Here is a 26,377-nt window from a genome sequence, read left to right on the forward strand (position 1 = left end):
TCATTCAACACATCTCAGTTATATTATTGTAACAAACCAGTCAAAATTTCATTTTACAGTTAAATAGTACAGAAGACAGACAGTTTACTGTACAAGCAGGTTGTGCACGAGACACAAACACACCAAGCAAATGATAGTGCAAAGCAGCTCCACCCCCCCACCCCACCCCCCGCTTGGGACGATTTTCTGGAAGATGTGACCACAGCAGATCTGGGCACCTTGGCATGACAATATGTCACAAAGGGTCTGCACCCACCACAAACACGCTTACACAGACTTCGTACCAAACCCCGTTCCTTGTGCTTTCTACATGTTGTGTGTGTGTGTGTGTGTGTGTGTGTGTGTGTGTGTGTGAGCCTTGCAAATCAGGACTCATTCTCACCAGCCAGGAAGTCCGTACCCACTGTGGACCCAAACAGACTCACCCGGTCACCATCACTGCTTGTCAGGGGATGAGAGAGGGCAGGGGTCCATCTGCTTCCTGTCCTGCCATCAGGGCGTGGGCATCAGGAAGGGGTAGTCTCAGGTGCGGCTACAAAGTACTGGGCACTGGGAACCCCAGGGCATGTCTCCTGCCAGCCGTGGGAGGGAATGAGGCAAGGGGCAGGGCAGTGCATTTGCAGCTGCTTCCTGAGAAGGCACGGAGGGCCCCTGGGCGCAGGGAGTTGGCCGCTATTGTAAGAGATGGGGAATGCCGTTTCCAGTGAGAACAGGGCAAGAGGAGTGGTGGCAGGAGGGATGGAGCAGGTTCATCGGAGCTTCCTAACCTGTCCGGGACGGATCTAACTGTGCTACAGCTGGGCTAGCCTGGCCATCACACAGACCACCAAGAAGGAGCCCCGAAGGGGAGATTTCCACATCCACAGGATGTGGCTGAAAGCTATGAAATCGCATGGTATCCAACCCTGGTTTTCTCACCCTTTTCCACTCAAGAACTCAGACACAAGGACCCTTGTAGACCCTTGTGTTCCCCTCTGCAAGATGCAGGGGTTTCCATCATCTGCAAGATGCGGGGGGAACATCTGAATAGGGGGCCTGAGCCACGGGTGGGGCTGTCACACAGTCAGCACTGTTCGCACTTCCCACCCAGCCCAGCAGGCCCCGCCCTGTCACTTGGACGAATGTCCCAGAACATAGACATGGCGTTCCATCCCCCTACCCACAGGTCCCTGGGTTCCCTGGCCGAGGTAGGAATGTGACAGGGAGGAGGCAGTGGGATCCTGATAACAGAGCGCTGGCAGGAGGCAGGGGTGTGTGTGTGTGTGTGTGTGTGTGTGTGTGTGTGTGTGTGTGTGTAGTTCACAAGCCCAGAACACTATCTGCTGCAGGGCTTGGGTTCAAAATGTGTAACTGAAGCTGCTTTCTCTAAAATCATTTTTAAAAACTGTTTTTTGTCCAAGACTTTTTTGGTTCAGGAGTGCAAACAGGTTGGAGAGAGCTATGCGGCAGGGACTGGGAGAGGAGGCTGGGCCACTCCAGAGGTGAGGCAGTGCTCCGCCGGCCCTCAGCCACAGGGCACAGACCTGACCACGCCACGCCACACCTCAGTGCTTTCTGCCGGGACTCGGGGGACGCCCGGGTTCTTTCAGCAAATGGCAACCAGGAGACTCCCCATGAGGCCAGAGGGGGACGTCGCGGTCTGGGCACATGCGTGGAGGGTGGTGTGTCCAGGGCCCTGCTGCTGAGACGGGCCAGGGGCCTCTGAGCCACTAGAGAGGGTGGGGAGCAGAGCTGGGGGCCTGCTTGGGTGCATGCTCGTCCCTCCTGCAGGGGTGTCCTGCCCCATCTCTCCGGTGGGGCTTTCCAGTTCTGACTCACTGGGTGTAAATGCAGACCGGGCTGGCCCACAGTGCAGGGCGTCTGGCTGCGGTCGGGGACCTCTTCCCTGGGGCTGGGGCCGACCCCTGAGGGTGAGATCCCTTCTCTGGGGTGGAGATGGCCTGGGCCCAGCGGGAGACAGCGAGGTGGTTCAGGGGAGGTGGCAGGAGTTTCCCGCGGGGGTGGAGGATGAGATGACTGGGACACGGGCTGGGGACAGGGTCCCCTCTGTACAAAGATGTGGCCGGGTGGGTCTTCTAGGAGCCGCAGCAGCTCTGGCCCCTGGGGCACTGGCTGCAGGGAAGCAGGAGTCCCACTGCTGCTTGGAGCCTCGGAGTGGGCCGGTCCCTGTCGGAGCACTGGGTCCTCTCATCGGGGTGTCGATCGGCCGCAGGTGGGCAAGCAGGTGGTCAGTAGGGCCGCCACACGGCCTCGTCCATGCGGCCCGGCGTGCTCAGGGCGGTGGGTGAGTTGCTGTGGCTGCCGTCGGCCTCCACGCCGTCACCCTGGCCCAGGCTGGGGTTCATGAGGTTGCCGGTGGCCACGGAGACGGCGCTGCTGGGGCAGGAGGTCAGCATGCGGGTGGGCGAGCGCTCGCCACCGCCACTGCCCCCGCCGGCCACCATGGAGAACTGGTAGGAGCCCGAGGAGGCGCCGTAGTAGAGGTGGTAGGGTGCCGGGTTGGCCTGGAAGGGCCCGTTCTGGCTCTGCGTGGCCCCGGGGTAGGGCGGCGGGAGGTAGGTGTGGTGGAAGCGGCTGGTGGCCGGCATGCCCGTCACACTGAGGCTGCCGATGCTGGTGCCCGAGGGCGTGGCGCTGTAGGGGAAGGCGGCCGACATGGCGCCGGGGTAATGCATCCTGGGGTCGGGGAAGCGGCTCTCCGTGAGGGTGAAGGAGCGGTCAAACTGGCGGGGGTCGGAGAAAGGGTTCAGGTCCGAGGTGCCTGGGCGACAGCAAGGAGGATCAGTTGCCGCGGGAGACCACCCCAGGGCTCTGTCTCACGCCCCAAGGGAGACAGTGGGGCTCCCTGGTGCTCTGCTCTTTGGGCCCTGGTGCCAAGACACCCCGAAGAGCCCACCCTGACAGCAGGTGCCTGCGTGGCCACAGCCTGATGGAGACCGCCACCCTCAGCGGGAGCAGAGCAGGGGAGTGCACTCCACAGCCCGGCGGGCCCAGGCTGCGCACAGGGTTGCTGGAAGACCGGGATGGTGCAAAGGGTCTCAGTGGCCCTGTGGGACTCGGGCTGAACTCCACTTCCTCAGATCAGGAAACTGAGGCACAGAGAGGCTGATTCTCCTGATATTGCACAGAAAGGACCAGAGTTCATCACGAGGTCTTTCTGCCCTGCTGGGGCACACGCGTGTGTGTGTGTGCGCGCGCGCGTGCAAGCCCACAGCCATGCATCTCCTGCCCAAGCTCGGGTAGAACCCTGGCTGGCACGTGGTGTAGGTGCTAAGGCCACAGCAACTGCCTGCCGCCCCCACCCCAGCCTGTGCCACCATGGCTGCCCGCAGGCTGGAGCCCGCTGGTGGCCCTGCAATGAGCAGATGCCACCCTCATCGGCCCCAGCAGCATCACGAAAGGCAGCCGGAGGGCTTGGGGGTCACAGGTGCCCAGCCTCGCCCTGCAGAGGCTCCTCCAGGACTCGGGCTCCTCGGTGGGCTCCATGGCCAGCATGCTCCAGCCTCTACCCTCGAGTTTTGTAATCACAGTTCCCCAAACCTTGGCATTTAAATGGACTGAGGGGCTGAATCTAACTCCATTAGATTAGAAAATGGGAAAATGAGGCCCAGAGAGGGTGAAGCATGAAGGGTCGCATGGTACTAACCCCCAGGGCTCTGGTCCTGAGCCCCAACATATACCCAAGAGGTAACTGCTGTCTCCTGCATGAGCCTAACTGTGTGGCCTCTGGAGCTGGGCAGCTATCCTGGTTTTGACTCTTGCTATAGTAGCTGTGTGTCCTTGGGCAGGTCACTTTACCTCTCTGTGCATCAGTTTCCTAGGATGTAACAGTTTGTAAGGGCTGAGTTGACTGATACACTTAAAGTGCGTAGAAGGGAGTCGGCCCTTGCCTGCTGCTGTTGCTGTGATGCTCCCTGCTCTGGGTCCCCTGGACAGGCCCACTCAGGGCCTACAGAGGCCAGCCTCTCACCCTGGGCCTTCCTTGTAGATGAGGGCTCAGGGGGAGCCTGTCTGGCACAACCTCCCTGTCTCAGCCGCCAAAGAACGGGGGCCTGGAGGGCACCCGGGAGGCCAAGCTGTCCCCTGGCCCTGTAGGTTGGAGCCAGCTGTGGCTGGGGGATGGAGGGTTGGGTCTCTGGCTCATCTCCGCCTGACGCAGAGGTGACCCCAGGTGAGCCGTGTCACTTCTTGGGGCCCTGGGGCCTGATAGGTCAGCTGGTGCCTGATCCTTGGCAGGGCTCTGGCCTGGGGGACCACAGGCATGCTCCTGGCTACGGGGGAGACGGTACCTTCTGCCTCCCTAGTAGGTCCCGGCTGCTCCGTCAGCCCTGAAGCTGCACATCAGGGCGCGTGTGCCCACCCACATGCAGGGACACAGGGTAGCTCGCACCTGAGCCAGGCAAGCAGGAGGCAGAGACCGAGTGCTGAGCGGTGTGGGGGCGGGGCCGCCTGCCAGGAACCCCAGCCGGAAGCAGGAGGGACTGCGGGCTGTGCCCTGGGAACGCGAGGCCCTGGGCCTACGTGTGGCCCTCAGAGATGCCTGGCCCTGCCCTGTCCCCTCCTGGGCTCTCCCTCAGGCCCCCAGCAGCTTCCTCAGCCCCCCCAGCCCCCCAGGAAACCCAAGCTGGCCGGCCGGGCCCCTGCCCAGCAGCCAATCCCAACAGTGGAAGGAAATGTTTATTTTCTTCTCCAAATTGCCCCAGCTGCCGCTGCGGTGGCTGAATGAGCCCTTTGAGCAGTGAGAAACCCCCATTGTAGGCGGCTGCAGCCCGGGGCCGTGGGCAAGGGTGCACAGGGGCTGGGGTCCTGGCACTGCTTGCCAGTGACCAAAGTTGGGGGGTCAAAGGGAAGTGGTAGTGGGGCATCCCGAGGGCATCCCCAGGATGGGGCGTGAACGCAGAGGCTGGTCCCATCAGGAGGGAACACCAGTGAGCCAGGCCCCAAACACCTGGGGCTGCCGATACCCCTCTGCAGAGGGACCTCTTGATAGATGAGAAGACTGAGGCTCAGAGAGGGTAAGTGATCTGCCTGTGGTCACACAGCCAATGTCAGGCAGAGCCAGAGCTCCTAGCCAGCTCCACCTGACTGCGAAGTTCATGCCTCTTCCCTGGCCTGGGTGTTAAGGGCTCTTTCTCTCATCTCCAAGGATGAGAGAAAGGCCTGGAGGTGGGGCTGCTAGGGGCCACGGCTGCAGAGTGGCTAATGCGGGGAGGATGCATTTCAGGATGCCGAAGCAGGAGAACTGCATCAGCTCCGCCCCGTGGGACTGGACCTCCTCTCCTCACTGCCCAGGTGGAGGCTTAGGCTCCCATGGGTACTGATCAAACCATGCCCTCCCAGTCGTACAGGGGAGGACGTGGCTCTCCTTCCATGATAGCTGGTGGACAGGAAGCTGCTGCACACCCCTGCTGATGCTGGGCTTCCCTGGCCTGGCCCCGACACTGTTAGTCTGGCCTGGCCGAAGGCAGGGAAAGACCCAGAATGGTGAGCTCCTATAACTTGACTGATGCTGGCCTGTGGAGGACAGGAGCAGGGGCTGCTACTGGCTGCCCACCTCCCAGCACCTCTTTAGGCCAGACCCCCACCCCGGAGCTCCCCAGGGCCATGGGCTCAGAGAGGCTGCTCCTCCCCTTGGGGACCCGCTTCCTGAGCCTGGGTTACTATGGAGGCACCTTCTCTGCATTGCAGTGGTGCGTCAAGCCTGGCACATGGCAAGGGCCGGGACCAGCCCTCTCTGAGCAAGGTTCCAGCGGGCCCAGGTCAGCACAGCAGGTGGAGGGGCGAGGAGGTCGGGGACAGGCAGGAGCCATCCGCAACTCTACCCTGGGTTCTCCCTGCTCTGGGCCCCTTCTCAGGCCTGAAGAAGCACAGAACAGGATGGGGACTTTGGACCCGGACACTGACGGGCTCTATGACCCAAGGGTGGCCGTAACCTCTTCAGCCTCCATGCACTCATCTGCCAAATGGGCTCTGGCCAGGTCCTGCTGAACTGAGAAGATCGGGCCGTGGCCTCTGCCCTGGCCTGCAGCTGAGAGCCGCCCCGCTCTGTGCAGAGTCCCGCTTCGGCTCTGCGTCCACCTGCTGGCCTTGAACTGGTCATGGGCCAGTCGTCTCTGCTCGGGAGGACCTGCCCGAGGTCAGCTGTGGCCGTGCCTACTGCCTTCCTCCAGGCAACGGCACAGAGGCACAGGCGCCTCCGCGCCCCCCGACCCTTGCCCAGGGCTGGCACCTCACTTTTCAGTGTCTGAAATTTATTTGAGTACAGTAATGTTATCTGGACATCAGCTCATCCCTGGGCAGGGACCCCCGCCCCCACCCCACTTCCTGTGAGAATGCGGAGGCTGAGGGAGGGGTGCTGTGGACAGAGCGGGGACGCATTGCTCCTGGCTCTGTGGACACATCGTGTTCAGTTTTAACACAGGTACTGGAGGATTCACCCCACCTCCCCCAGGAGGGATCGACTCGGAGTGCAGGGGCTCTGTCTGCTCAGGCTTATCACTGGGGTTCAGCACCATGTGTGTTTGCAGAGTGACTGAATGAAGGTCTAGACATCTGAGGGAGCAAAGGGCACCGGCTGCCTCTTCCATGAAACAAAGGCAGTGAGTGATGTCTGGAAGGAACTCTGACGGGGGCCCACGGACCGCCCATTCCGGTCCTCCACCCACCACCCCTGCCCCACTTACCCTGGATTGGGGTCTGGGCCTGGCTGCTGAAGTGGCTCGTGGTACTGAGTGAGCCTCGGGGGCTGGGCGTGCTCGGTGTCATCCGCATGCGCAGTCGTTCCAGGTCCCCGAAGCGGTCAGGGAACACCTTAGTCTGGTCTTCTATCTTCTGCCGGTGCCCTGTGGAGCACATGGAGCTTATGAGCCTCAGGGGGCACAGAAGTGCCACTTACTGCCAGGAAATTCTGCTCGATGTCTAGCCTTGGGCCTCTACAGGGAGAACCCCGGCGTCACCACTAGCAGCTCCCTCTGGGGTTCTCAGGAGACTTCCTGAACAGAGGGTGGTAGCTAGACGCCACGGTCTCACCTCAACTCCGTGGGCAGGAATAATCACTCTCATACCATAGGAGGGGCCACTCCAGGCCTCCCGGTCACTCGGCCAGTAAGATGTGAAGTCAGAATATGAACTCAGTGGCACAAGCCTGCAATCCCAGCACTCTAAGCTGAGGCAGGAGGACTGCAGTGAGTTTGAGGCCAACCTCGGCTACACAGTGAGTTCAAGGCCAGCCTACACTACACTGTGAGATCCTGTCTCAAAATAAACAAACACCAAAAAAACCAAAAAGGGCCAGGGATATAGCTCAGTGTGAAGGCCCTGGGTTCAATTTGCAGTACCATTAAAAAAAAAAAGATATGAGCTCAGGATTCAAACCAAAGCCTGTCACCCCAACCTCTACAGCACACTGTTTGGCAGAAGGGGAAACTGAAGCTACACGCATGGGAATAGTGACTTAAGCAGGTCCCAGAGGTGGGCAGGGAGAGAAGCCAGGCATACGCTGCCCTCCACCCCATGTCTGCAAGAACAAGAGGGTCCAGGGAAGGCCCTGCCAGCTGTTCCAGCCCCCGGCCTCTGACAGAGGGGACTGCACCAGGACGCCAGGCAGAGGACAGAGGGCTTCTCTAGGACCCTGCATCCAGCTTGGGGCGCTACACAGGACAGCACTGCCAGCATCGCCCACCACCCCTCTCCTGGCCCGCCCCAAGGCACGCAGCCTCCATTCCCAGGTCCAGAGTGCTGGCAGGGTCAGAATGGCCGTGCCTCTGCCCCCTGCAACCTGATGGCACTCTGGAGAATGACATCAAGCTTGCGGGACCTTTCCCAGTGGCGCTGTCTCTCACACACACGCATGCATTTTTTTTTTTTTTTTCAGTTAATCACTTTATATTCCACAGGCAGCACTTAGAAATGAAATCTGCAAAAACCAAGGCATAGCAGCCAGCCTCTCTGACTTCCCCAGGCCCCTCCTCAGAAGGGGACCAGCCTGGCAAACACAGAGGAAGGCTCCCAGGGAGCTTTAAGGATGCTCTCAGCCTGGGTGTGTCTTTCCGTCACTCTCTGAATGGCAAGCCCTTTAGACGGGCTGTTTCTTTATCCCTGAGGTGGGGAGTCACCAGCCCACAGGAACGCAGCTGCCTGGGATGGCGCGCAGGCACTGCTGGGCCACTGGCTGACCTCTTCCCCTGGGAGTGCCGTTCACGTCTCTGTTGCTCTCCTCCATGAACGTTAGCTGCTCCCCAAGTTGCCTCTTTTAGCCCTGGGAGCAGCCCTCTTCCCACTTCCCCGAGCCCAGGGTTTCTCCGGGACAGGGGTCAGGAACAGCCTGCACCGTGGAGGGTGGCACTCTCCCGCCTGTTCTGCCTCCATTACTCCCGAGGGAGGCAGCCGGCCCTCTTTGACAGACAAGAGAACTGCGAACCAGAGAGGTACGGAGCTTGCCTGAGGTCACACTGCCAGAAAGGTGGTGGAATTTCCTGGACGTGAGCCCCATTAGAGAAGTGCGCGGAAGCAGCAAAAGGGAGAAGTTTGCTTGAGGTCTTGGGTCTGGAGTAACGTGTGATTTTTAAAAACTGACAGCGAAGACAAGTAGTTGGGACTCCACTGTTCTTCCTGGGGCCGGACAAGTGATTTCCAGAGAACTGGGTAGGTGTAGGATGACTGGGGAGCTCTGGTGGGAAGGAGGGGACAGAGCTGGAGCCTCAGGATGGCCCTTATTTCTGACTTTCAAAATGGGGACACTAAAGATTCTGGGACCTGCGGCCCCCTACATATCTGGCCACAAGTTCAAGTGGCCACTGGAAGCCTCGGAAGTGAGCCAGGACCTCCTGGGGGCCACAGAGGCCTGGTGGGTCATCAAGAACCAGGGAACCCACGTTCTGCTCTGATGAGGGCCCGGGCTGGGAGCTGACGGGACTCTGCGGCGGGGCGGGGAGCACTGCCCCTCTGGCCAGGCCCGCTTCTGGCCCCTCAGCCCCCAGACCCTCAGCAGCCAGCGGGAAAGCGTGGGCTGGGGCCGTTGTGGAGCTGGAGCTGCGTGGTGACCGCGGGGAGGCGGGGGCACAGGTGGGGGCTGGGGAGGAGGATGGTGTGTCCCGCGCGGCCACTTCCTGGGCCAGGCTGGGTCTTCAGCCCCAGCAGGCCCTGCGGGAAACAAGGCTGCCTGGCTGCTGAGGACTCTCGGAGTGGCAGGGAAGTGTGGAGAAGCTGGGGCCAATGAATTCAGAGCAACCTCGACAGGCAGGCCTGCCGGATGGCCACGGACGCCTCAGACCGACCCGCCGGCAGCTTGGGCGCGCAGGATCTGGGTGTCTTTGTCAACCACAAGCTTCAAGCGAGCCAGTAGGGCTCCACCAGAGCTGGTGCAAAACCTCAGGACTGTCATTGTCACTGGTGGATAAAGTCCCCTGTTTCTGAGTCACACCCTGTAGAGCGTTTACAGACACTTCCGTGGCCAGTGGGAGGAGGGCGGGGTCACAGCCAGCCTGGGGCCTCCCTCAACTTGCACCCCCTTCCCTGCCCCAAGCTGTGGTGTCCCCATCACGCTGCCCTTAGGGGTCCCTGTCCCATAGGGTCTGCAGACGCTTCCCTCTTATCCACATAGGTCACTGCTACCCCTGCTTGAGCCCCCAGGAGGCGGGATTAAAGACCAGCATGCTGGTGACCTGTGTCTGGAACACACAACCAAGACAGCAGGCAGGATTCACACCCAGCTCCAGGGCTCCTCCTCTGACTTTCCTGTTTGCTCTTACTGTTGAGATGGGGCCATAGGCTGCAGCGCAAGCCCACTGCTCTGGGGGCCTTGGCCCGGGGCTGTGAACCAGGGACCCCAGCCCAGAGCGAGCACTCCCCGATGTGAACAGAAGCACCTTCCCTCTACTTCGGGATGCTTCCTTGTGGCTGTGGAGCACAGAAGCCACTGCCTGGGAGGGGCGGAGGGGAGCCCAGGAAGCCCCACACGGCCAGGGCGCCTGAGAGTCTCCAAGCCACGGGGCCCGGCCTCACACTGGGGTGGACGGAACGGAAGTGCCTGTGCCTGGGGAGAGGAGATGGGCCGCAGAAAGGGCCTCTTTCATTCAGTTTCTGCACCGAGAGCTGGGCGGGGCTGTCCCCATTTACTAGTGCCTCAGTTTCCTCTCTGCATGGCTTGCTCACTGAGGCACTCTCCCTCTGAAAGTCCCTGACTGAGGACTGCAAGGATTCACCACTGGTCAGACCGGCCACGGGACCTCACGGCAGACAGAAGGCAGGGCCCTGTCCCCACACCTCACGCAACTCCTGTGCTCAGCTTCCAGAATATTCTCTGCCCCTAGTTCAGAGCCTCAGCACAGGACAGTCTCTGCCAGGAGTGCTCTCCCGTCCTGTGAGGCCCGGACCAGGAGCCCCTGCCAGGAAGCCCCCTTCCTCCCACCACTGAGCCCCAGGAGCCGCAGGAGCAGAAACACGAAGACTGCAGCCCCTGCTTCCTGAGCGCTTCTTCCCTGGCGGAGCCTGAGCTGCCCACCCCACCGCCTTCGTTCCCGTGCAGCCTCTTCCTGAGAGAGGTCTGCTGCTGTCCCCGCCTCACAGGAGAGGAAGCTGAGGCCTGAGGATGGTCTTGGACGTGTTCAGGGCACACAGAGGGCATCCGGCCGCCTGCCCTCCCCGGAGCCCGTCTCTCGGGAAAAGGGCCTGGAGTTTGCAAATCAGGTTCAGCCACGGCACAGAGCTGCTCTCCGCAGCACCAGGATGGGGCTGGGCAGAGGACCAGGAGAGGCCTCAGTGGGCTCCAGCAGGGGCTCTTGTCCCACTCTGAAGCTCAGGGTGCAGAGTGTGAGACTCTGCCACATCCTGCTATAACCCACCAAGTCCCTCTCCTTCTCAGGGCCTCAGTTTCCACATCCGCCAGGCAGTTATCATCCTGTCTGACCCCCAAAGGTATGGATGAGCTGAGGACAGAGCTCAAAGCTTTGAAACTACAGCGCTGAAGGGGCGGGGGAAGGGTGGACAGTGAGGGGGTGATGCCCCCAGCCCGAGGGGCCCGGCCTTTGAGCGGGCTCGCATCGCACACACTCCTCCCATACAGCTTTGCTTAGTGACCAACACTCTCACTAGGGGTGGGCGGACCCCAGCCTGTGTCTCCAGAGAGCCCAGCATCCCCAAGCCCAAACCTGGGTGCAGCCAGTCACCCCTGTGGTCCTGGGCAAATCCTTCTCTCCTTTGGGCGCTGGCTGTCCCGTCTGTCAAACTGAATCTCTGAGGGTGAAGGCAGGTGTGAGAATTAAACATCCACGGGTGCCCAGGGCCCCAGGCTGAGGCAGTAACTCCTCTTCAGCAAATCCAGTGGCGCGGTAGAGCCCTGGGCATGTGATGGGGGCCCTTCAGGCTGGGTGACACTGCCTATTCCAGGCCCGAGGCTCCCTAACTACGGTCCTCAGGGCATCCCTCATTATCCCTGTCCCGCCAGCACAGGTCCCAGCACGTACCAGGTGCCTGGTGCTTCTGGGGAGAACCCAGAGGCCATCAGGGTCAACCCCTCCTGCTCCGTGCTGCCCGACACACACCCCTGGGTAGGAGTGTGACCGTTCCAGCGGTGTCTATGGTGTGCCAGGCACTGTGCCAGGTGGGTCACATGCGTTATCTCCAAGGGCCACAGCGCTCTGAGATACTGCTATCCTCGCCCCCTTGTATGGACAGCAAGGGGGAGGCACCTAGGGTCACACCGTGAGATCCAGACCTGAGCGGCCAGCTGGCATAAGTTCTGCGCTTCCGAAGACCTCCGAGGGAGAACAGCCGGGTCACCTGGCCACGAGCTCCACCTGGCAGGAGCCCGGCTGAGCAGCTGACCCCCAGGTGGGAAGAGCAGGAAACAGAAGGGAGCTGCGGAGCCGCGCAGGGCCACGACATAGAGTTGCCGGCCAGGCAACAGGGTGAGCCCGACGACCGACCGGCCCTTCACCCATCTGATGCCACTTCTGGGGAGGCCGCGCCCCAGACACAGCAGCCACTGTCTGCACGGCTGTGGGTGGGGCGCCGGCCCAGCGCTCTGCGGCCTGTCAGGAGATTTACACCGGACTCGGAACAGCCGCGCAGAGTGGCAGGCGGGTGCTGGCCCAGGGTGGTCCGCTGTGAATCGGCCCCCTGTGAGCAGATGAAAGCCCTCGGTGGCTGGGCAGGGAAACGGGCTGGCAGGGGGCCAGTGGGCAGGAGGCAGCTCCCTCCCCTCTAGGCCTGGCCTGGGCTTGATTAGGGGAACCCGGGAGGTCTGAGGTTAACCCCTTCCCTCCTGCTGGGCCATATCCCCTGGCTCCTCTAGGCCGGTGCCCGGCTCAGGGGACACTCCTGGGCTGTGGGGGTCTTGGGTCCTGGGGGCCAGGAGCAGTGGCCTCTCCCCAGCCCAGGCCCACCTCCTGCCCTCCGCTTCCCCACACCTCAGCCCAGGACAAAACTGCAGCCACATCGGGGATTCCAGGGCAGCTGCAGGCTTTGGTCATTCTTCCAGACCATGCCAGGTCCCCCAGCAGCCACAGGGGCTGTTAGCCGTCTGTCACTTGTCACCTCCTGGGGGGCCCTTCCTCCGCCCTCAGCCTCCCCCCAGTTCCACTCTTCTCCATAGGATTTCTGCTACTCCAAATTAACGAAGTGTTTACTAAGCACCTACTACATACTGCTGTCTGTATGCCCAGGGTCACCACCACTGCTGGCAAAACAGACGAGAACCCCTACCCCATGGAGCATATAGAAAAGTGGAGGGAGATGAACAATAAATGAAATAAAATAGAGAACCTCACAGCACCCTGGATGATAAAGCAGTTGAGACAGAGAATTGCCAGGAGGACGAGGGGAGGCAAGAGTGCTGTGTGTGCAACCGGAAGCAGGGAGGCCACTGAGAAGGCTGAGGGAACATGTCAGGGTGGGAAGGAGCGAGTCACGCATCCAAGGGCAGCTAGGGAAGAGTGTTCCCAGCAGAAGGAGCAGCAGTGCAAAGGCCCTGAGGCAGCAGTGTGCCTGGCAGGAAGCTAGGGTGGCCAGAGTTGGGTGAACAAGGAAGAGAGTGCAGGAGAGTCACTGGCACAGGTTGGGTGGGGCCTTTGGGACCACAGGGACAGCAGGACCTGTTTCCACCTCTCCCCTCTGGACTTTGAGGCCCAGGAAGGTGAAAACCCATTTGGCTGGATTCACGGTGGTGTCCCCAGCATGTGGAACAGTGCCTGGCACAGGGTAGATGCCCAGGAAAATATTTGTGGGAATCACTCCGTGTACCTTCTGGGGAGGAAGGGGCCATGGGAGGATGCTAGCTCCCTTCCCCTGGGCCGCAGGGAGGATCAAGAACCTGGGTGTGACCCTTTCAATACCAGCACCTGCTAAGCCCAGCGGATGGGGTAAGCCATTCCCAAACTGCGGTCACCACCAGCACTGCCCGGCACCGGCAGCGCCTCCTGCCCCATCTTGGATCCGGCTCAGCAACCTGCATTTTCACCAGCCCCCGGCGACTCTGAGGGACACCAGCATTGAGAACCTCAGAAACCGAGGCCACACAGGCAGGAAGCCACCAAGCCAGCCTCAGGCCAGCTGGCCACCCCTCTGGAGGCCGGGCACGCTCTGCAGGGCACCAGAGGGGAACGACCTAGCCACAGAACCCACAGGCGGGCCTTGGGGAGCTACAGACCCTGCTCCTGTGCTCCCAGCGGCTCCGCGGCACCCGCCCCACCCCACACCGGCTCGGACCTCACAGGGCGCTGAGCCGCAAAGCAGGAGAAAAGCCCCAAAAGGAACTCCCGGGGTGCAGAGCTCCCGGGGTCCAGAGGGCTGCCGGGCACTTCCTGTGGGGCAGGCGCCCGAAACTCACCGAATGTCACAGCTCCCCCGAACGGACACAAGCACCATCCCTGTTTATAGACCTGCACACGGCGGGTGGGGCCTCTGAGCCCCTGGGGGAGCCCCAGGAGCCCTGAAGTTCACAGAGGGCAGTGCTCTGTCTCCCTGCCACCTCCTGGTTGCTGAGGCTTGATTCACAGAGACTTTGCCCACAGCCTGGCGTGCTGGGCCTTTCACCACCCAGCAGCTGTGGAGCTGACCTTTCCGCTCTTGGAGATGGGAAACTGAGGCCAGGAAAGGGAAAGGATTGTCTACAGTCCCAGGTTGGAGGCCAGCAGTAAGTGGGCCTTACGCACGGGGGATCTGGGGGATCTGGAGGAACCGGCCCCTCCCCACCTCCGCTTGTCTCCCCGCCATCAGCTGCCTGTCTTGTGCCACCCCTGCCCCTACCCGCTCACCCCCAAAGGCCACTCAGGCCTGGAGGACCTCAGGAGAGAAGCGCAGGCAGAGGATGCCCCAGGGCATCTGCAGGGCAGGGCTGAGCCTCTGCACTCACCGGGGGGCCTCGGGAGGGAAGGATGGACGGTGCTGGGCTGGGCAGGCTGAGCCCGGAGGCCACAGACACGGCATGGACCCCTGGGACTTTCCTAGCACGCTCCAGGCCCCCGTCACGTGCCTTTCTTTAGAGTGGCCCTCACCGCCACATCCTTACACTACACCCAACTGCGGCTCCCGTCCATCTGGGTCCTGCCTGGGGCTCGCAGCACGCGTGCCCTCCCTCCATGACCATGCCTCTGTGACCAGGCTGGGTGCCGGGAGCCACCCTGCAGCTCCCTGGGGAAGCTGCCACCGATTATGATGGTGCTGACAGTGTGGGGGAGGGGAGGAGTGCCAAGGAGACCAGAAAAGCAGGGACCCAGTGACTCTCGAGAACCTTCTGTCTGCCAGAACCACTCACATGTCGCCAAGATCGCCAGGCCTGCAGGGCACAGGTGTCCATCCCACTTCATGCAGAAGGGGTCTGAGGCCCAGAACGGTCAGTGACTTGCCCAAGATCATATGGGGATAAAGTCCTGGATAAAGGAACCAGTCGCTCGGTGTGCAAGGTGCTGTATGCACTTTACCTCAACAGCACTATGAGGTAGCGACTGGGGAAAGCCACTTTCCAGGCAAGAAAACTGAGGCACGACAGTGTCTTGCCTGAGGCCCACAGTCAGGCAGGCTGGCTCAGCACCTACTCTCCGCACCCTGGTGGCCTACAGGGCACAAACGCTTCCCAGTCATCACCACCTTGAGATGCCTGGGCTCACCCACCCAGTTCACAGATGATTAAACTGAGGCCAAAAAGCAGATAGCACTGTCCTGGGGTCCCGAAGCCCAGAACAGAGCACGAAGCCATCCGGGTCTGATCCCAGTGGGAAGAAACAGGAAGGAATTTGGTCAGAAGTCCTGGCTGACCTTGAGTGGGAGCTCAGGACGGCCAGAGGAGGTGACGCCGAGAGTCCCCGAGGGAAGCTCTGCCAGGGCCACCTGGCCCAGCTCCGAGCCTCCCGGGCACTAGGGGAAGAGCCTGTCCCAGGCTGTCCTCCTGGAGCCTGTCCTAGGCTGCTCAGTGAGTGGGAGGTTGCCTCTGGGACGCGCTTCCCTCGCGGGGCATGTGCGAGACCCCACAGGGCATAGGCACAGGCCCTCTCTTCCCTGCAGTGAGGGTGACCCTCTGCCTCAGCTGTATGAGGACCCCATGTGAAAACAAGCACGAAACGTTTTCTCAACTGAAAGCCCTGCACGTACAAAGGGGTGCAGGCCAGCCCTCAACACACAGGCTAAGCAGTCCTGGGGTGGGGGTTGCAAAGGTAGGAGCTCTAGGATCAAGCTCAGGAAGCAGCCAGTCCCTTGAGCTGGTGTGTTGATTCTGTTTCATTTATTCACTCATTCTTCATCCAGCCAACACAGACCAAAGCTTCCCCTCCAGTTTTTCCAGCCTTGATCTGCAGACTCCAGGGCCTTCGGTGGGCAGCAGGAGTTAAACGCAAACTCGCCTTGACTGATCAGGACTCCCTGTACACAGGAGGCGCTGAGCACCTATTTACAGAATCAAATCCGCCTTCCTGGTCTCATTTGTGGGGGTTTGGGTGCCAGAGTGCATAGAATTCTGTGACTCGAGCAAGTCACATGCTAAGACCCAAAGGGTTTCCGAGGAGGGGGCCTGGCCTCACAGCTGGACCTGGCCTCACTCTTCTCTTTTGATCACTCCCTGCCACACATATCCCTCGGCCACTGGCAGAGGAAGCTGGCATGGACAGCACACCTGATCCAACCTCCACCCGAAACGCACCCTGTATCCGCAGCTTCCTCCATCTTCTTCCTTTCCCTGTCCCCGCTGCTGGCCCCCACTGGGCCGTCATCCCTCAGGGAGGGCTCCCCCAGCTGCTTCCGCCATCTAGTCTCAGGCCCCCAGCTGGCCTCTCAGTCGGAGCTAAGCCCAGAGGGTTCAGGGTTTGCGGCAGGCACACGGGCTGCGGAGCTGAGGACCGCAGCCCCACCAGCACTCCAGGGACCCAGGGTCATCTGCCTGACCTTCCTGCCCACCTCCCCTGCCTCCCACCCCAGCCTGGAGCTTAGGGGATCAGTGGCACTTACGTCTGGGCTCCCGGGGCCCGTCCACGGTGACCTTGATGGCTCGATGGTAGGTGGCCACTTGGGTGGGGTTGGTGAACACAGTGATGGTCAGTGTGAAACTCTTCCCTGGGGAGATAAAGGCAGGAAGTTGGCTCCTGGCGCTTTTGCAACACCCTGGTCTCCTACCTGTACTTCCATTAAGAACCCCTGACGTTTTAGAAGAGGCAGATTTCTCCCCTTTGAGCCTAGAAGATGGGGCTCTGGGTGAATGAAGTTCAAATTGGTGGGCTTGGCATTCAAGGTCCCTGGGAGTCTGAGGCCAACCCTATCACCCCCAACTCCCACGTTTATCCCTTCCCTGCCTTTGGGCCTTTTTTGGTGCTACTCACACTCTTCAGAGACACACTTAATATTGCATATATGTTAGTATTATTTCTTTCAAAGCAGTAATCTTTGTAGAAAAATTTGAGGACACAGGAGAGAAGAACCCCCCCCCCCAACACACAGTTCCATGAGCCAGAAACAAACATCGTTACCATCTGGATTTTCTCTTCCAACCCTCTGTACAGGTCTGCATATTTACACAGTTCCAGTAGCACTAAAATATATTTTTATGCCCCCCCTTTTCTTTCATTTAACATCAGATCAGCAACACTTTGCAAAGTCGTTAAAAGTTCTTCGTAAACCTCATATTTTTGTTTGTTTGTGGAGATGCTCTCACTATGTTGTTCAGACCAGCCTTGAACTCACTGTACAGCCCAGGATGGCTTCAAACTCAAACTGGTTGATCCTCCTGCCTCAGCCTCTTGAGTGCTGGGATTACAGGTGTGCACCACTGTGCCCAGCTTAAACTTCATTTTTTTAATGGCTACAAAATATTTCAAGTCAAGGAAGCCGCATCTTTTATTTCTCTACCTCCAAGCCCTGGGGTCTCCATGCCGGTGCTAGTTTCTGACTGGCGTGTGCAGCCCGGGCTGGAAGAGGGCTGATCTGGAAGCTGCAGACTTTTCATTTGCAGACACAACTGTTATTTCCAGAACCCTGTTTCTATTTTTAGATAGACATTTGGCTCCAAAGTCTCCATTCAAAATTCCTTAGAGGGGGAAAAAAATCTTTTAAAATAATACTTTTCTTTTTTTTTTTACCATTTAAAATAAAATGAAAATGACCTTCTGTTTATAAAAATCTTTGTCTGCATCTCTGCTTATTTCCTTAGAATAGGTTCGAAGAAGTGGTGAGTGATCGCGTCGCACGTGAGGGCTGGGGTGTCGGGCGCTGATCTCTCTCTTGGGGTGAGATGACTCTCAGAGAAGCGCGTCACATGTCAGGAGCACGGTGAGGGCCAGCGCCACCCCCGCGCCCCCCGCCCCCCACTGTGTCTATCAAGACAGAAGATCTTCAGACTGTATTTTCTTTGCTTTTCTGCCATTATTAGTGAGACTGAAACCTGTCATATGGCTATGCATAACAATCCAACACAAATTATTGCTTCGTGTCCTTTACACTTTGGCCATATACTGAGCTGGTTAATGCTGTCACATTGTCTTGGTGACCGCCAGTTCCCCAGGGCAGCGGCCGCGGTGCTGAGCTCCTCTCCATCATCCTCAGTTCTATTTCTCACCGGTGACTTCTGTTTTTAGGTGGAGACAGGTTTCCCACGTAAAAACCCGATAAAGGTTGACTCTTCTGCTGTCTGTGGTAACTCTGTGACTGGCCTGGGAGTTGGCTGGTCAGTGTGGGCTGGTCAGTGTGGGCTAAGTGGAGGGTTTTCCCACAGGGGAACCCAATTTTACTAGCACCTAAAGTAGGAGACATCCACTACCCAGTTATATTCTGAAGCTTTGCATTATATGAGGTTGGGGGTGCTGCACTGATCCCCACATTAGGCTTCACCTCCCTCCTCTGCACCTGGTAGACCCCTGCCTCCGACCTGCCACAGGCTACTATTCTGGTGGCTGCAGACAGGCTCCAGGGCCAGGCGGGTGTGAAGCTCAGGCCGGAGCACGGTCTCATGGTTCCTTTTGCACAGCTGGGTACTCACTGGCCAAGAACTCAAGTGAAAATTCTAGCTTCAGAAACAGAACAAGCCTCAATAAAATTAAACCAGCCGGGCACAGGGGCCATGCCAAAGAGCCCGAGGGCTTCTGAGACACAAGGGGGTTTAAAGCTCAAGTGTGACAGTTGTGGTTCCACTGGGAACCTGGGAACGAGCCGGGCTTCTCTGATGCCTCCTGAGCCAACAGCTGGAGGCCTGGACAGGAACACTAAGGCACTTGCCCCTGGGTTCCCCAAGTCTGAATAAACCCAGGCCCTCACTCTCAGGGTCTTAGCATGACTTGTAGAAACAGAAAGTGCAGGTTGGGGCTGGGGATTTAGCTCAGCAGCACAGCGATTGCCTGGCAAGCATGATGTGAATTCAATTCCTGGTACCGGAAACAAACAAACAAACAAAAAAAAGAAAGTACAGGTTGTCCAGAGAAACGCAAGGCAGGTGGCCTCCAACTCGCTGCTACCCACTCCCTGGATATGCCTGCCCTCTGCTGCCTTCCTTCCCTCTGAGGTCACTTCCCTCCCAGGTTCTCTCCCTCCGAGCAGCCAGGCACTCCCTGGGGGTGGGATGGAGGTGTCCCTAACTTCTGAACTCCCCCTTCCCACACTCTGCCAACCCTCTTTGGTTCTGGGCCAGGCTGACGGGGAGTTTAGGACCATGGAGCCCCAGCAGCCCGAGTTCGAACACTGAAGGGCAAGGCACACCCACTCCCTGCAGCAGCAGCCTGGCCGCAGCTACACTTCTGGGTCTGAACTGAAAAGTCACCTTCTCTGGGAGCTTTTCCTGGTCACTTTATCTCCAAGAGGCATTTTGGGGGCTGCAGGTATCGCTCAGCGGTAGAGAACTTGCCTAGTAAGCACCAGGCCCTGGGTTCCATCCCCAACACCAAAATAATAAAAACAATAATAAGCAGACATTTTAAACGTGGCCTCCAAGAAGAACGCTTAGCATTGAGCAGACCAGTAACTGGATAGGAAGAAAAACTGCAATGGCATTGTCTCCAGCCTCTAACTGAAATGCAGCCTGTCTTAGGCAAGAGCTCAGGCCGCAAACCACAGAGGTGTTCTGGGCCACACCTGTGACCTTGCTGCCAGGGACGGGACAGACATTCACAAAGCACACGGCGGTCCTTTCAGGTTTCTCTGAATACCTTGTATGCGTGTCACAACCTCGCAGTCATGGCCATCATCAGAACCATTCCTAGATCTTGTTACTTAATACGTTAAACAAAGCAGCACATTCATCACATTTTGCTGTTTAAGGGAGTGTCGTCGCATATTGCAATCCTTTGTGCCTTATTTATGATGGAAGCTGCTCAATCTATAGCCTCACAGGGCTCCCTCTCCCCGCTTTCTTCAATCCCTGTGCTGCACGAATTTCTCCCACAGTGCCCATCACCTTTAATAATCCATCCAATTTATTTATTTTTCTTTGTCTCCCTCTATTAGACTCTAAGCTGCCTTGGAGGCCAGGATTTTTGTTGCGTTCACTGTGTCCCCAGCCCATTAGAATAGGATCTGGCACAGAGTAGGTGCTCAAGAGACATCTGTGAATTAAGAGCAGAGATCACAGCTCACTTTTTACAGAAGCAAAGACTGAGGCTCAGAGAGGGGCAGGGAACTGGCGAGGTCACACAGCATCCAGACAGAACCCAGACAGGTTAGAACGTGCAGCAGCCTGCCTTCCACAGGGCTCTCAGAGTGTGAACCACCTCCCGACACAAGGTAACCAACCACACGCCACCCCTGAGGTCGCCAGCCTTCCCAAGCATCTAAGGAGAAGAGAGAGGGTATCAAGAGGACAGGGTGCTGGGAGTGCAGAGTGGACGGGGGGGAGGGGAGGGGCCCCAAGAACCAGGAGTGGGAGAACGCCAGCTTTCTGGGTCTCCCTCCTTTCTCTCCGGTCCTACCTAGCGCTCTCTCTGCCCACCACCCCATCCATCTCTCCTCTTGGAGCAGGAAGCTGAGGACAAAGGAGGTGGACATCTCTTTGCAGGGAGCTTGGCAAATGTGCGCTCAGCCCCGAACCCAGGGGCTGCAGACCACTGAACTCTGAACGGTGGCCCTGGCTGGAGGAAGAAGTCCACGTTTGGGAAACAGGTGCTCCCTGGGACACTGAGCAGCCCCAGACATTCCTGCAGGGCCCAGGCCCCCTCGGCCCAACCAGCAAGTTCAGCCAGGCCAGACAGGGCGGCCTCAGGAACGCTCCTGGGCCGCTGGGTTCCTATGTGACAAGCACCACCCACAGGAGCTGCATGGGTCTCAGGGGACCTCTGGGTTTTCTCAACACTGGCCAAGATGCCATCTAACCCTTCCGCAAATAGCGGTCCCCTAGGCCTGCACCAGGACTTCCCACCTGCGGTGCTCATGTTCCCTTTCACCCAGTTAATGACAGTTTAGTCTCAGTTTTGCCTAGACCAGTGGCTGCCTCCTACAGGGCAATTTGGGGTTTTGTGGCGGTGCGTGGCCAACGGAGCACCGGGGTGGTACTGTTGGTGTTTAGGGCTGGACTGCATGACCGGGGGGCAGGGAGGTGCAAACAATCAGGGCTGCACAGGGCCAGGAGGAACGTATTTTTCCTGAGGGGCTGGATTTTGTTTATAAAAATTCTCCACCCCATGATGAACCTAATTCAGTTTTATATAACAAAGGCAAATTTGGGGCATTTTTAATATCTCTTCAACTTTCCAGAAGGAAAGGCAGTTTTATGTAAATCTGGGGCTGAGTGGTAGACTACTTCCCTAGAATGGTGCACAGCCCCAGGTTTGATATCCAGCACTACAAAAAAGAAGAAAAAAAATGCTCCACACTTTGCCAAGAGTTTTCACATCTTCAGAAAATCACGGCGTTGATGGCGAGGCCACCCACTGTCAGGCCTTGAGTCCTGTTCTAAGCCCGCTTGTTGGGCTTTCTGCAGCTGTCACGGGGCTTCTGCACAGAGGGCATCGTCTAGCTGGTAGAAGTAGTCTCATTCCAACATTTACGTTTTCAAGTCTCATCCCTACATGTATGATATATTATTCTGCCTTTTCCTCCATGGCAGCTACGGAATTACACAGTAGGTGGATTGTGGGAATCTACAAACTTCACTGTAAGAGAGGAAGGAGCAAAATAGTCACTGTGTGAAAAGGATGCTGGCCTGGCAGCGCGGCACGCTGGGCCCTAATCCCTGCAGGAGACAGCCGTGACCTGCTTTCCTTTCCACCCCTTTCTTGGTTCACACCTGCAGTCTTACTGTCAGAACCCTATGGTGTTCCTGGGTTTTTGGGAAAGCCATCTCCCGGCATTCAGATAAAATCAAGGGGTGAGAAGTAGAGGAAACAAGCAGACCTATCCACCTGACTTCTTAGTCCTGGTAGCTGTCAGTGAGTCAGGGAAGAGGGTCCGGGTCCCAGCACCCAAACTGTCCCCGCCCTTAGAGTGGCCCCGGCTGTGTGTCAATCACAGGTTTGTTCTCAGCTGGGAATTTCCCATCAGGACCACACATGAAGAGTCACTGTGACAGGCCTGCATGACGGACCCTGCACCCTCTTGCGTACTGCCAGCCTCCTCTACCTCTCCCACTCACCAATTCACACCTTCTGTGTTTCCCCCACCCCCGCCCAAACCACACTAATCAGAGAATCAGTGACTGTCACCGCTCAAAGGGACCTCAAAGGCCTCCTCCAGGCCCAAGCACTGAAGGTAACAAAATCTCTAACTTGTATCCAAATCTCAATCACAAATCTCAATATGTGCCACCTGATACACCCGTGTTGATTTCCTTAATGCTCCCCAAATCTCATGAGGGAGGCGCCATTATCACCACCACCACCAGGTTTGACAGCCAAGGAAACAGAGGCGCAGAGAAGTCATTGGCCCAGTGTCACCCAGCATGTCACTAGCAGAGTTGGGGCTCAAAGCGGGGGAGGCCAGGTCTAGAGATCAGACTCTCAATGAACGCCCCAGAGTTCCACAGGCACTGGAACTCCCTCCCCCTCGGTCTTCTTCCTGCCCCCCAGGGCCAGAGAGACTGCTGAGAGCTGAGACTGGACATGGGAATGGTCTGTAAACTTAGTACCCACAATGCCAGGGTTAGCTTTGCCCGCTCTGCTTTCAGGGCTCGAAGTTCAGTGCTGTCTTGGAAACCTGTCTCCCTCCTGGGGCCATCCGGGTGGCGCGGGTCTATGGGCGTGCAAACAGCGGAGACATCATTCTCAGTACACACAGAGGCCGGAGGAAGTCTTGCTAAGTCAGAGTATCTCATCTCTTCTCTTCCTCCCATGGCTCCCTTCCCTGGAGAGGGAGTAGCTGGGAGGGAGAAGGAAGCGCAGACTTCCTGATGCCTCCAGCACTCCTGGGACCCACCTCGCTTTCTCGCTCCCCAGAGCAGCCATCGTGGCCCCAACACACACCTGGGCCACCCTTGCCCAGCCGCCACCAACCTGTCACAGCAGCTCTCCATTCGGGCCGGGGCTGGGATTAAGTTGCAAAGAGCTGGGGAGATTGGGGATGACAAAAGGGGCTTGGAGACTAATTAGGAGCAGCAACGAAAGCTTAATTCATAAAAGCAAACATTTTCCATCCATCAACCTGCAACCAGTTAAGGGCACCGTTTGAAAGAAATCTGTGCGTGGGGAAGGGAGCCAACAGGAACAGGAAATGTTTGAAAGAATGTAAACTATTTCAGTTTCATAAAAAGTAACAAGTAAACAGTTATTACATGCAAATAATGCCCTGGTTTTAATTAATGCTGAAAAGTCAAAATATGTTTGACATTTGTATGTATACACTGAGCGGGTGGAGAGGACACAATGGTGCCCAGATGCCCGTTAGGGAGCAGGCTGGCGGCTCGGAGGGAACTAGTGCCTTGAGAAGCCTTGTTTATTGGTGATGAAAAGCACAATTCTGCTCCAGCCGGCAGCCCCGGCCCTAGAGTGCAGCCCGGGAGCGAGGGAACTCACTCGCATCACCCCAAGCAGAGAGCGTCTGGTGCTGGGGAAGGCACTCCTCTGCTCAGCCACCTCTGGCTCGTCTTAAAGGGCCAGCGGACCCCAGGCCTCCGTGTTGCCACCAGGCAGGGTTTCCAGGACTCCTCCACCCAGGAGCTGAGTGATGAAGGGTTTCGGATCCCAGCAGCCTCCCACTCAACAGCCCCTGGCAACAGCCAGTGTGGCGTCTGGTGCTGCCTTCCTGCCCCTGCCACTGCCGGGAAGATCAGACAGGCGGGGCGGCCACCAGCTTGCCTCTGGGGCAGGGGATGGCAGCCCTAACACAACCCACACTGCAGTCATCGCTCTTCTGAACCACGTAAGGGCCTAAAGGGCTTCGGGAGCCCACAGCTGGGGGAGGTGGCCTCCAAGTAGGGGAGATCCTGCCCCTGGGAGAGTGGCTAGCGTGCCACAGACCAAGGGCTTGTCCTCGGAGCCAAGCCTTTTAAGCTCCCTGAGCTTGTTAATTCACGGTCTTCTCCCAGCATCTCTTTGTGAGACTAGAACTGCTGAACTGGGAAAGAGGGGCTGCATGGGAGGCTTCTGGAGTTTTCAGAAGGTTTCCAGAAACCGGGAGAAAATTGTCTTTTTCATGCAAGAGATCATAAACTTCCTCACATCCTCCAAGAAGTCAGTAACACTCTCAAGGACGGCGAAGGGCTATTTTAGAAAGACCAGGGTCTGAAGACCTGTTTCTGGACACCAAGGCCCCTGTCTCGGCCTCATTCCCCCACCTGAGCCATCGCCAAGGTCCCAGTGGCCCGGGGGCCAGGTCTCCCTCCCACTCACCTCGCCCACTGCGGCCCACAAAGCGGAGGTCGTTGAATCTGGCCACCTGATTCTTCATGACGGCTGAGGCGTTGCGCAGTTCAGCAGAATAGTTCTCGTCATTGCCTGCCATCACAGTCACCACGGTTCCATCCGGCACATCCCCCAGTGCCACCACCTGAGGACACAGGGGGAAGGGGACAGCTTAGCAAGGCAGGAGAAAACAGGAGAAGGAGGGGAGGGGCTGGCCCAGCGGCTCCCCTAGGTCCCAGGCGCAATGCGGATTTCTCAAACGCAGGGAGGGAGAAAGCCTTAAAAACAATGGAGATCTTCCCAAAATAGAACAGAAACAAGAAGATGCGATCTCTCCCTTCCATTCCCAAGTCCTAGATCAACTAGTCAGCCCGTGTCCCAAGAACTCATCCTTTCAATTAAATGAAACTAAGGGGAGAGCTGTGAATTAGCTCAGTCGCTCAGAGGTGGGACGCAGTTCCTCTGTCCTCCTCTGCTACTGAAAAAGAGGAATCAACATGCTCCTAGCAACCCTGTCTCCAAGTAAAAAGAATATCAACAATAATAATAACAGGACTGCCCCCTGAACTCCATCCATGCAAGAGCCCTGTGGTGTATGAAGTCTGGCCCTGAAATGTAGCCCAGGCCCAGTTTACTGGCCTCTGCAGAACTTGAATTCGTTATGCAGAGAAAATGCAAAATAAACTGCTGTTTTGAGAAAGGTCAGTCCAGAAAACCCCTGTAAAGCAGGAGGGGAGCTTCTGATATCAGGAGGATGCACCTGCTGAAAACTGCACGGTGGGTGGAGATGCCCTTCAGCCCCCAACACCGGCTCCCCCAGCTCATATACAAGGAGCAGGAGAGGCAGATGCCTTCCGAAAAGGAATCAGATTGTAAATAGAGTCACAGTCATTTAAACGTGGCCACCTCGTGCAGGGACTGGGGATCCAGATGGTAAAAATTTCAAGGAGAAAATGTTTGGGGTCTGATTAAAAAGGCCAGATTTCCTGTCAACATCCTGTCTTCTTTTAATTTCAAAGATTCCTTTTAAGCTCCAAGTGACAGTAAAACCTCCGATCTGACGATTACAGTCACACGGGCCTCCTCCCCCTCTTCCCCGGGAGATTTTCCGCCCCCCCGCTGGTATTTTAAGATGTCACCCGGGGAGACCTCAAAGAGCCACTAGTCTTTTTTTTTTTTTTTTTTTTTTTTAATTCAGAGTTGTCTTAATGGGAGCAAGGACGGTCTCAGCTGCCCTAGCCTTCTTTTCCAGGCACCTCGAGCACCACCACCTCCCCAGCCGCTGGCCCTTCCTGCCCTGCCCTTTCTCGCCACAGCTGTGAGAGGTTTAGGGGAAAACCGAAGCGTTTTTTCGTTTCATCTCGCTGCCCGCTTAAAAAAATGAAAATGAAACAGTCGCCTACTCCTTGACATTGAGAAAACTATTCTTTGAATGACTAGGGGCTGCCAGGAGTGAGAACACCCATAATCTCAGCCTGCCATTCTGGACGCAGCACATCCCGGCCGCAGCAGCCGTTCAGAGTGCGGTGCCACCGATCCCGGCCTCTGGTGGCTCCGGGTAAGGAGTCAGAAGCTGGGGCTTGAGGCTATGAGCAGGAAGTGCTTCGGAAGCTGCGCAGGAGGAGGGGTGCAGCAATGGAGGCTAGGCCCAGTTCATCCTCTGCACCCCATCTCCGGTGTCCTCACCCTGGTCCTGGGATCCTCCTCCCGTTTGCTCCCAGGGCTGGGACCAAGGGACCCCCGATTAGGGGAAACGGAGCCTCATCCTCCCGATTCTGCATCAGTGTCCCCGTGCAGGGCTCCGCGAAGCCCCTCAAAGTTAGGGGTTCAGGGCGCATCTGGGAGGGAACTTCTGGATTCCGCACTCCGAGCGCGCAGCGGGGCCGCGGGGGCTCGGGTGCGTCCTTTCCGCAGTCCTCCCGCGCCCGGACGCCAGTGCCTCCCCACCCGCCGGAGGCCCGCACTCACCTTGAAGGCGACGGGCAGCGTCTTGTTGCAGCGCCAGTGCGAGGGCAGCACGGAGCAGAGGAAGTTGGGGCTGTCGGTGCGCACGAGCTCGCCCGCGTGGTCCGCCAGCACGTCCACCATCGAGCGCACCTCGGGCCGGGCGCGCCCGCCGGGCCCCACGGCCGCCTGCGCGCTCA

The 26,377-nt window shown here is 58.2% G+C and overlaps 1 protein-coding gene across 1 annotated transcript; it reads right to left on the minus strand.

Moving 5' to 3' along the window:
* Runx3 (runt-related transcription factor 3) lies at nt 1-26,377 on the minus strand (the record flags this gene model as incomplete). Its single annotated transcript, XM_013519718.1, is given in 5 exon segments — nt 1-2,761; nt 6,684-6,842; nt 16,435-16,539; nt 24,222-24,378; nt 26,202-26,377. Coding segments are annotated over 5 exon segments (1,130 nt in total), but the record flags the coding sequence as incomplete, so codon positions are not given.

Source organism: Chinchilla lanigera, unplaced genomic scaffold, assembly GCF_000276665.1.
Source record: "Chinchilla lanigera isolate Chin_1 unplaced genomic scaffold, ChiLan1.0 scaffold00051, whole genome shotgun sequence".
Taxonomy (NCBI): Eukaryota; Metazoa; Chordata; class Mammalia; order Rodentia; family Chinchillidae; genus Chinchilla; species Chinchilla lanigera.